The sequence below is a fragment of the Euprymna scolopes genome, chromosome 44, assembly GCF_053919585.1.
Source record: "Euprymna scolopes isolate OS-2025 chromosome 44, ASM5391958v1, whole genome shotgun sequence".
Lineage (NCBI taxonomy): Eukaryota > Metazoa > Mollusca > Cephalopoda > Sepiida > Sepiolidae > Euprymna > Euprymna scolopes.
In genome coordinates this window covers 190,753-202,500 of record NC_136525.1, presented here as the reverse complement: position 1 = coordinate 202,500, position 11,748 = coordinate 190,753, and the positions used below count along the sequence as shown (strand labels likewise).

The following is an 11,748-nucleotide window of genomic DNA, read 5'->3' as shown; positions in this document are numbered from 1 at the left end:
AATTTCCTATTCTTAATTGCAATTACTAACCTTTTCATACTATATAAATGAATTTCTTACCTGTGCGATTCATCAATTTCCACATTTAAAATGGATACATTTTTGTAATTTTTTAATTTATCAGTCTTGTATTTATAAGATTAGGATTAATCCATTTAACTACTTATCACCCCCACTATGATTAGTATTTAGTATATTTACACTCTTATTTAAAATTAGATATATAAAGGTTAAAAATATTTTTACATATATACATTTTTTTTATATAATATATAAATTTATTATATGTAATTATAAATACATTTTATACATTGCTAATATAGTTTTGGATTTCCTTTATTAATATAGTCTGGTTTATCTTAAACGATTCAAAAGCATCAGGATAACAAACAAATGCTTTATTTAACTGTTTAAATATTTTATTTTTATCCCCACCCTGTTTTATCGTCCTTATTACTTAACTAGAAACTGGTGGTATAAAATCTGTTAGTTTTAAAGTAACGCGAGCTATTCTCAAAAACTACCGATCAGACTACAGACTACGGAATCGCGTCAAAATTGGTGAATATTTTTATCGCTGATAGATGCATATAAATTCATTAATATTTCTTAGGGATAAAGAGAACGTCTACTTAATTCTCTTCCCTCCCTTTCTCTTTCTCTACCTTTTACACGTACACTTTCCACTTTTATGTATATATATATATATATATATATATATATATATATATATATATATATATATATATATATATATATATATATATATATATATAATGTCTAGAATTTTCTACGCTCCGTAATTATCTTAATTACGTTTCCCACACGATGCTCGAGTTTTCGGCTCTCATTGGTTATTAATCTAGGATAGTTCAGAGGATTTTATGTATATATATATATATATATATATATATATATATATATATATATATATATATATATATATATATTAAGCAATTTCGATTATTACTTGAGACCTGAATATTTCAATGATATCACGATAAAGTTCATAAAATAATAAACGATGTTCAGTATTGGGAATAGAGCATTATTCTTGGTTTGGCTTGAGGTTAAAAAAAGAAGAAAACGCATTGATTATATTTACCTGTGGCACATCCGAATTTCTATCATGTTGTTTTGACGTACGGCTATCAAAAACAACCTGTACAAAATACACTCCTAAATTAACCGATTATTTTTAATTTGGGGACGCAGTTACTATATGTAAATGGTCAAGTGTGTGCTATATCTAATTAGATTTATTTTTAAGGTGAAAAAGAGGAGGTTAAAGCTCTTTATGAAAATTCAGATAACTCCATTTTTTTTAAATTCTTAACAATAGGTATTAGACGTCAATTAATAAATATTAACCAGGTTTCAGCCTTTTCTAGAATCGAAAATCTACAATGAATTCTGTTCAAAATTGGTATAAGGATTCTATACATTAAATATTTTTCTTTATCTTTGTAATAGCATATAAAAGTGGTGCAAAAATGTTCTGCTCAGGAATGTTGAAAAGTAAAGCTAGGTCCATTTCCTTTCTTTTATCAAGGCTAAAACCATTCAAGGATAGCGGTTAATAAGGTTGACAGTTGAATGCCGATGAATAATATGAGAATAATGAAAATCTCCACATTCCGCTCACCCAAAAGAATCGCCCACTTAAAGGATAGCGATTCTTTCTCTTTTGTCAGAAACATCGCTCATGGAACGTGAGAATTAAAGGACAAAATAAGGGGAACGAATGTTACGGGGCTGCCGAAAGTAAAACCAAATGGCTTTTTGCGCTGGGATCGATAGAGAGTACTTGTGTAAAATAGAGTTTACAAAAAAGAAAGAAAATGAAAAAATTGTTCTCATTAAGATTTGACTTAATATTAAAAATCTAGAAAAATCTTTATGATGTGTATACTCATCACAACACGAAGATATTGTATTCCAATAATCACCTAAATTGATCAAATTGATTTTTTTTTTATATAGAAAATTATGTTTTTTTACGATTTTTGGCGATTTTTATTTTTCTGCTTTTGATTACAATTTACAACTGATTTACACCTACAAACACGATACCTCTCATCATTTCTTTTTAACGTGACCATCGTATTCGCCTCTACTGTTGTGCACACATGTACTCCCTATTACGGTCCAGATATAACCTTTCTCTGCGGTCATCAAATCTAATCCGCCTTTAAGACACACATTATACACATCCATCGTATCTCTCTCATATTATTTCATTTCATGCAACCAATGTCCTTAATCCTCGCTGGCAAGCTGTCACTTTAAAACATCGTCCCGTTGCGTACACATATTTAATAGACCGTCATTATTTAATGTTCCTACTGGAACTCTGAAACCGTGTGCAATGTTAAATTTGAACTTGACCCAAAGTCGTCACACAGTTCTTTCCATGAAAAAAAAAATGTTTTCGATCATAGTTGTTTCCATGTTTCTTCTTAAAAAAACTTATTTCTTTGAAACATTTGTTGCAAAAAATCACTATACTTTTCATAAAAACGAGTAAGTTATTTTCATATGATTTTGTCCAACAAATTACATGCATTGGATGAAATGCTTTTCTAACTTATATATATATATATATATATATATATATATATATATATATATATATATATATATATATATAAATTAAGTTGTCCGGAAAATCCTTAGTGTTTTAAAAGTATAGGTTTCTGGAGGATCTTAGCCAACTTATAAACTGGTTACTTAAATAAAAGATGAAACTTAGCATGTGTTACACATACTTTTTCCATTGATAACAAAATCTTCCGAATTTATTTACTTTCAGATATCCATCGTTACAAGAAAATTTATTGGAACAAATTTCATGTTGGTGTTGTTATGCTGTTTTCTTAAAAAAAAAAGAAGAAACTGCGGTTAAAACTGTAAAGTGTGTGGTGACAATACAATAGGAGAAACAAATATTCGGAAGTGATTTGCAAAATTTAAAGTAGGCAACATCAGTCTTGAGGATTATACCCGCAGTGGAAGACCCTCAAATTTGATATTGATGTTTTGAGGAGAAAAATTGAAAAAAAAAGAAAACAACAAAACATTCAAATGTAACTAGGGCACTTCCGCTAGAGTTGAAAGTTTCAAAAGTACAGCTCATAACAATTTTCATTGAATAAGCTTTGCTAAGAAAGAAGAAAGCTTATATATATATATATATATATATATATATATATATATATATATATATATATAACTACTTCATTTACTCACATAAAATTAATATACGAAAGTATAGATTTATGCGTAAACTTTAAGTATTTACTTCAAAAGTGCTCAATACGTAGGTAGAGCTAGTTAGTAATTTATAAAATATATATGGCGATTAAGCTACACTGAATAATCGGCGTTTCATCCCTTCTAGGATTCCTCAGCTTATGCGCGAATTCTGTGGTTGTTTATCGTTTTTATATGGTCCTCTTCTATTGAGGATTTAGTTAGCAAATCAGCTTTCTAGTATCCACCGCTCCCCTTCCTATCAGCCAATAGGCATGCATTTTATCGGACAAAGGATCTGTTTTAAAACTAGGTTAGTGGGTTTTTTTGGCTAGTTTATATATATATATATATATATATATATATATATATATATATATATATATATATATATATATATATATATATATATATATACTAAGTTAAAGGTATTCCAGAAGGAAAACTCATGAATTAAAACGGTGTTTGTTATTAAGAATGCTCTTTGAAAATGAGCTAAATGTTATATTTTTATTTATATAGACAAATATTACATAGTCCCTACACACTGAACATGCTAATGTTTCGGACAGTTGATTGGCAAGGACCAAAAGTTCTCGTCAAACGATATAATAAAGTTATGTACTAATGAAAGGAGATAAAAATAAAAACTTTATTTTTTATCTTCTATTATGTCATTCTAATCATTAATTCTTCTTCTTCTTCTTTTTCTTCTTCTTCTTTTTCTTCTTCTTTTTATTATTATTATTATCATTATTATTATTATTATTATTTTTATTATTATTATTATCAGTATATTCTAGTTTATTTTTACTTAGTATTTTACATATTCTTATTCTATCGCTTTCCATTGTTTTTGGTCTAAAATCTCACTAAACCTACATCCCTCCGGTTTAAATTTAGCATTTTAATATTTTATTTTTATAATAAAAAAGATATATTTCATTTCTTCCATTTGAGAACCAGATACCTTCATTGCCAACCAATTGTCCGAAACATTAGCATGTTCAGTGTAGCGACTATGTAATAATTGTCTATATAAATAAATTGTTTTGTTAATCTTGTTAATATTTTTTACTCAGAATTTAATATATTCAGATAAATTAAAATTCGGTATTGTTCATATACCAGTTAAGTTTACGTCAAAATAAGATGACTTAATTTGTAAACTTCAAAATTACCAGTGTTTATAATTGAGCATTTATATATTATTTTCACAAAATCAAGAACACAAAGATCGGAGTAATAGCAACAAGTTGCGTATTTTCATAATACGTTACAATTATTTCGTGACCGTTCGGACTATTCAAAATATTATGTCGTTTGAAAATATTCTCAATAACGGCCTCTCTTCAGACTACGAAAAAAACTATTTAATGAGCAATAAGGAAATACATTTGGAGTCCTCCATTAGGAAACTATATTCTACCAACATATCCTACGTCCGAATTTCATTTCACTGTTTTCCATTTGTTATGGACCTATTTTCGTATCTCTATTTTTAAATTATATTTCGATCGATTATCCATATACCTTAGGATCCATTTTCCGTGTTCTTTAATTTAGGTGATTATCATTATTCTCTTAATTGTTTAATAAAAAGTTTTATTTTTTATTAGTTTTTTTAATACTTGATTACCACCTCGAAGAACGGACTTAAGATTTTATGTCTCCACTGTATTGTATCTTATTTATGATAGTTTCGTATCCAATTTTTATTCTAGCGATTCCATTTACATAATATTTTACTTAATTAGTTAATTTTATAAAATGGGTTATGATTTAAATTCATTCTACAAAGTAAGAAAAATTGAGTTAGTGCTATTTTACATTCGATACTAGTTTAGTCTGTGTTTCAGATTTATATTTTTTATTTTCCTCGTCATCTTCGTTTTCAAATTAAGGCTTGTAATTCATTTGGACGTTGTAAGGGACGTAATTCTGCTCGTTAAATTTGACCGTTTTCCATTATTCTTTACGGTAAGTTATTTATATTATGATATGATGATTAAGTATTAATTAATCATCTCCATCTAATTTTAGGCTAATAATTCCAATATTTAGTTTACCATGCAAATTTCTAGTGGGTTTCTGAGTTATATCCAAAATTTAATCTAAGTGTGCCCAGAAGGCATAGTTTTTAAGGTTACTGTTGATTTTCATTTTATACTATTTATATTTTTGGTTTAAATTCTGAATTTAAGTTTTTAAATTCTTTTTCTAATTATAAACATTTTATTAAACTCTGCTATTTTTTCTCCGTTGAAAGGATGAAACCCTGGTTTTAAATAAAATAAAATATTACTTGACTAGGCGTATTAATGTTTTAATAATTTAAACCAATATTTATTAATCTCCCACCTTAAGTTCTAAGGTAATATTTTTAATGTTAAATTTACAATGCTAATCTTTGTTACGTTTCAGATTTATTTTCAAAATTTAACCCCTTCGTCCCAACTATTTTATTTCATTCTTGTCCTGCCATTCACCTTAAAACTTTTAATTATTTTAGTTTTGAATTTTTTAGTTTTAGATTTTTTTAGTATTGAGTAAAACTACTTCTGTTTTTTTTTCTTTTTATTATCCCTTGCGATATTTCAAAATAAAAATCTAACTTCTCGTTCATCCATCAAGTTTCTAGTTATGTTTTCCCTGCATAGGAAGTATAAGGCTATATGGGAAGTATAATGTTATCTTCATTATTTATTTCCTTCGCTAATTTGAATTATATATATATTGAAGGTAAAATGTAAATGTGAATTCCCATTCACATTTACATTTTACCTTCAATATATTTTATGGATTTCTTCTTTTTTAAAATTTATTTCAGTTAGGTTTTAGGCGTGATAGCAGACATTTATTCCTATGAAGACATTGTTGTATAACATCTAGCCTTTTATTTAGTACTTCTTCTCTAGAGTTTACTATATGGTATGCTTCCAGTAAACACTGATTGCATCTTTTTGATTTACTAAGTGTATTATTTCTATCATTATACACTATTGACCATTTTAATTTAAACTCTTTTTTTTATTTTTACGTAGTTCCCTAACCCAATACTTAATGCAGTTGTGTTCCTTTTTATTTCTAATAATAATTTTTATTCCACCCCCTTCCTATCATTATCCCCATCCCTATTGGTTTTATTATTCGGTCCATTTTTGAATGATGCGACATGGATTTTGTATCTTTCCTAAAAAACAGCCTGTTCCCCCTAGATATACCTTTTTACTATTATCAGCCTTAACTTCATATTTGTACATTATTTCAGAAGTTAAGCCTTTGCCGTCCAACCGGCATTCGTTTTATCTTCTACAATTAGATTTTTTTCTCTAAATTCCGTTCTCCTGATGCTATCTTGTTGTTATGCATTATTTTGTTTATTTTGCTGTTATTGCAGCTTATTATGGTGTTGGCTAAATTGGCAGGGATGAAGAATACAAGTTTCACTGAGTTCTTATTAATTATTTAACTTAATCTATTCTCAGGGAGGGGGAGTTTTTGTCAATTATTTTGTAAAACTTCTTAGCGATATTGTTTTGAATACCCTTGTTAAACAGCGGATTAAACTAGATCTGTTTCTTGCGTCTGTTTCGCTTATTCCTAATATTAACTTCACCATTTTCTGTTTCCTTGTTATTTTTACTCTCTTTGTTTTCATTCTTCTTACTCTTATTTGTACATCTATTTTCATTCTTCAGTTTGCTTCTTGCTTTCATTGCTATGTTGTATGATATCGTGCCATTGGATCTATTATTTCTACTATTCGCCTTCACCGTGTATTATATATTTCCATGGTACCCCGATCTATATAAAGCTCCATTATAATAGTCTTTATTTTTGTCAAAAAAGATTCGCATTTTTCGATAGTCCAGATATTCTTTTAGATATATTAGGAATAAATGCGTTATTCATACATACATAGATGATTCGATTAGTAATCAACGTAGACTAGGTTTTGGTTAGGTTTGTGAAACTGTTCATAAGTGTTATTGTTAATATTTAGAGTTACATCTATAAAGTTAACTATTTCAACTTGGAGTCAACTGTTATTTCTAATCCAAATTTATTGAAAAAGGTTTTGATACTCTTTCTAGTTTTTCAGTAATTCGGTCGCTGGAATTAACTACAAATAGTGCATCATCTCTATAAAGCCCCTTCTTCATCCAAACCGTGTATTTTTTGCTTATCTCCTTTAGTATAAACAAACCTACGAAGTCGGTAACATATGCCGAATCCGGGTAACCCATTGTGATGTCAAAGTGGTCCTTATTATCTGCTCTTGTCCACAATTCATCGTTATATCTAATCTATTTTTTTCTAGCTAGTTTTATAATTTCAATTTCCAACTTAGTTACATCTGTTTCATTTTCTGCTTATTTTAGTGCTTTCTCGAATAGTATAGGAGTTATTCAAGGATAATATGCGTTAATGTCAGACATAATGAATTTACTTCTCTGATTTTTTAAATCTCCCTGAACAACTCTATCACTTCCCCGAAGAGATCCAAAGGTTATGTTATATTTTAGATTTTTAGGTTGGTATAATCCTGTCTAATATCTTTTTTACTGCTATTGCCTAAGTCTGAAACACACGGAGCAATTAATATAATACTAGGTTTATTTTTGAAGTCAAGTTTGTGATTTTCAACAAAAACCGAGGGTTGAGTGGGGTATATACTTTTATTTTATCCTTAATATTCATTTTCTCGCAAATTCTTAGTGTTACCACGTTTATTCTATAAAGATCTTTTTCAGTTGTTTTTTCAGTTTTATATTTATTATTTATTTCCCCTAAAATAAGATTTTTATATCTCTGAAAATCCATACTGTAAGTGTTTGTAGTTTTTATCCGCTGGAACCATAAGGCTTGGGTTGTTCATTATTTTTTGAATGTCTTACTGTTTTTTATCTTAGGATTTAGGTATATATATATATATATATATATATATATATATATATATATATATATATATATATATATATATATATATATATAAACACCAGCCATTTAATACGTTAAAAACGAGCAAAAGTTATAGTCCATTGACTTACAATGAGTGATTTATGACAAATTGATTATTAAATATGGTTAAATTTGTACTCATTTTACATTAAATACTAATCCTTACTGATCCTTATTTATCCTCAACTGTACATAGAACATATAGCATAGTACTTATCATAACAAATGTCCATCCAAAATTGCAGTCACATCAACGCAGTAACTTTCGAGAAAAGTGGAAACGTCACCATTCCCAGAGACAAGCGACTTATCGTTTTAAACATTTCCTCACGCCTATCTCTATAAATTTACCATCTGGCCATGTATGCAGTGTTCTTATCATGTTTGAGCTGGTGAATATCTATCCCATTTGAGGTTCTTGATAAGATACAAAATGTATCTGTAATTTAATTAGCCTTACCCTTTCTTACTCTCTTTACCTTGTCGATCACAGGCGTTCTTTTGCTAGTCTCATTTTTTCTATAAATATTATTATGGCATGTGTTCTTCAGAATAGTCTTAGCTACTTCTTGTTTCTCTGTTTCGGATCATTTCCCTCTTGGTCTAGTTATCTTCATCAATTCGCTGTTTTGATACCTCAGTATGATACAGCTTTCTATTGCAATAGCTTCCTTCCAAAAACTACAAGTTTGTGGAACTCTCTTCCCGCTGACTGTTTTCCTTCAACTGCAGCTTGATCTTTTCAAACTAACACTTATAGGCATTTACTGTTTTTACAATAATTATCTTTATTTTTTTTAACCTTACATTAAATGGCTTCACGCCTTGTCTATAGGAATTTCCATAAAAAATTAGACATAACTGTAGGTGATGCACACTATGTTTATTGGGTGGGTGTGAGATCTAGTTTGTATCTTCTAATTTGTGGTGTCAATCTCTTATTGAAACCCGGAAATCCCTACCACAGAAAGGGGGGGACACTCTGACTGAGAACCATTGTTATACACGTATTTTTTATTTATGATTTTAACTTTTAATTTTTTTCTTATTCCAGCTACCACTAAAAACAAAGCCACCATGAACCAACACCCATCAATGTCCAACATGCACAGAGACGGTTACTCCAAATCTAGTTCGAGGACCCTGCCAAGAAGCATGGACCACGAGAGCCAACGTATGTCAAGCAAAGATCGAAACATGCGTGGTGATTATAACGACATGGACAATTCCCGGCCTAGCCAAGGCAACATGTACTCGGGAATGTACGGTGGTATGCCCGGTAATATGTCTTCCAGCATGCACGACAGTATGCCTCAAGGAATGTATCCGAGTATGTATGGTAGTATGTCCAGGTTCGGTATGCCACGTATGATAGACTATCCAGGGGAGATGCCAAGGCGTTATATGGAGCAACAGGAACGTCCGATGGACATGATGTATGGACGTTACATGGACATGTTTCCGGGACGCTATATAAGCAGCCAGGATCGGTTGATGTATATGATGAATACGCGTCATTTGTACGCCCAGAAAATGAACCAGGGACGAATGGGGGAGACGATGAGTGGTAATATGGAAAACATGGGAAGCATGGGAAATATGGGAAGCATGGGAAATATGGGGAATATGGGAAGTATGGACGCCAGAAGACGTAATATGGAAAACTATAATTGAATTAGGACGGTTTGTTTGATATTTATGTTGCTCCCTCTTTTTTGTATTTTTTTTTTCAAATGCTTGTCATCGATACCTTCTTATTTCGGAAATAAACTGAAAGATAATTCTCATTTATATTCCTAATAATTAACGATTTTGTGTTGTGCTTACTTTTGGGAGTTTTTTTTTTTTTTGCATTTTGTATTTTTTTGTTTTATTTTTTTTTTCAAAAGTTTGCCTTCACCGCCTTCTTATTTCGGAAATAAACTGAAAGACAATTCGTTTTCATATAATGACCGTTTTTGTGTTACTGATTTTTTTTGCTACATATTTTAGTAAAGAGTCACCACTTATCAAGGCCAAAAAGCCACCCGATGATACGGATTAGGGAGTAACACTATGATGATCGGCGTTGGTGAAAATCACTCCTTCTCTAATTTGTTTTTGCTCTAGATGTCCATACAAATAAAGGTCCAAAGGTCACTCTATGATAAAGGTTAATGAATTTGCCAGATTGACGGTCAGACTACAATGCGATAATTTGTAATAATGGTGATCATTTGGACAGAGGACGGCTCCACAAGAATTTGTGTACCGTAGTCATTACATGTCAACACTCGGAACCCACACGTTGTATGTACACACCGCAAGGAAAAAATACAAGAAAAGAATTAGACTCACTTTTTCATTTGACAAAAATACATTTATTTCCAGGTGCTACCAGAATAACACCTTATTATTCAAACTTTTTTCGTACTCAAATGTGCTTAAGAAGACTCCGTCATGTCGAATACTGTATCTTTGTTCGGTTATGTTTAGGACACAGTGTCACTTTCGGGCCACGTTTTTTTTAATCTTTTTCTTAACTTAATCCTTGCTGTGACGTCATCTCGCATACGACTTGATCATTTGCATACGTCGTATAGCTGCTGTAGTTAGATTTGTTTTGTTAACATTGAACTTGATAACGACTATGCTGTAATCAGTTGTGAAGCAGCCTCATAGTATTGTGTTCCACAGATGGACAGCACTAGGAACTGTGCTCATGAAAATTTTGTTTAGTTTTAGATAGAGAGAAAAAAAGAAAGAACTTCGAATTACTGCCTAGGTAGATTAAAACAACTGGTTGAAATAAGATATAAGTTGTATATAGTTTAATTTCTTGATACGAAATTAATTCCGACTTGGCATTCGTATCTTGAATTATTCGTATTTTGAAAGGCGTTTTATACGTCAATCGTCTAATCCGTTCCAAGCCCTATGAAGACATTCATTATTTTTTTTAAATAGCTAAAACCAGAATAAAATAAGGACCAAATAGTACCTAAACTGACCGTTAATACTTGTAAATGAAGTAGATCTTATAACATAATGCAATATTTTTTTAATGAATACGAAAATGTGGAACCATACATTTCGAGTGATTTTTTTAAAAACATTAATACTGTTGTGAAAATGTATGACGAAATGAGATTAAAGACAAAGTTTATATTTATATAGCTTTTATTAAGCTTTATTAAGCTAAAAAGAGCGCCGGCAAAAAAAAAAAAAAAAAAAAAAAAAAGCACGAGGAAAGAAAAATGGCCGATCACTGCTACTGCTGTCTCACAGAGAGAGAGAGAGAGAGAGAGAGAGAGAGAGAGAGAGAGAGAGAGAGAGAGAAACTGGGGAGGTAATTCGTGGCAGGAAAGAAAAGAAGAGTTCTTTTATTTTTAGGTCATTCTCCACCGCCTAAGAAAGTCCAGTATCACAAGGTTCTTCCAGGACGTATTTTCTGACAGCTTCTGCTCAAACTGAACATAGAGAAAAGAAAGGGAGAAATTCAAAACTGATAATTTTCAGCTAAGTACGGAGGTTTGCAGCGAACTCGAGACG

General features: G+C 30.3%; 1 protein-coding gene across 1 annotated transcript in view; it reads left to right on the top strand.

Annotated features, from left to right (window-relative positions):
• LOC145268637 (uncharacterized) overlaps window positions 1-10,024 on the top strand; it is a 12,107-nt gene extending 2,083 nt beyond the window's left edge. Inside the window, exon 2 of the mRNA XM_080124114.1 lies at window positions 9,272-10,024. Coding sequence (XP_079980240.1) covers window positions 9,295-9,891 — 597 coding nt within the window. The 5' untranslated portion in view covers window positions 9,272-9,294 and the 3' untranslated portion in view covers window positions 9,892-10,024. The remainder of the gene's footprint in view (window positions 1-9,271) is intronic.
• The last annotated feature ends 1,724 nt before the right edge of the window (window positions 10,025-11,748 follow it).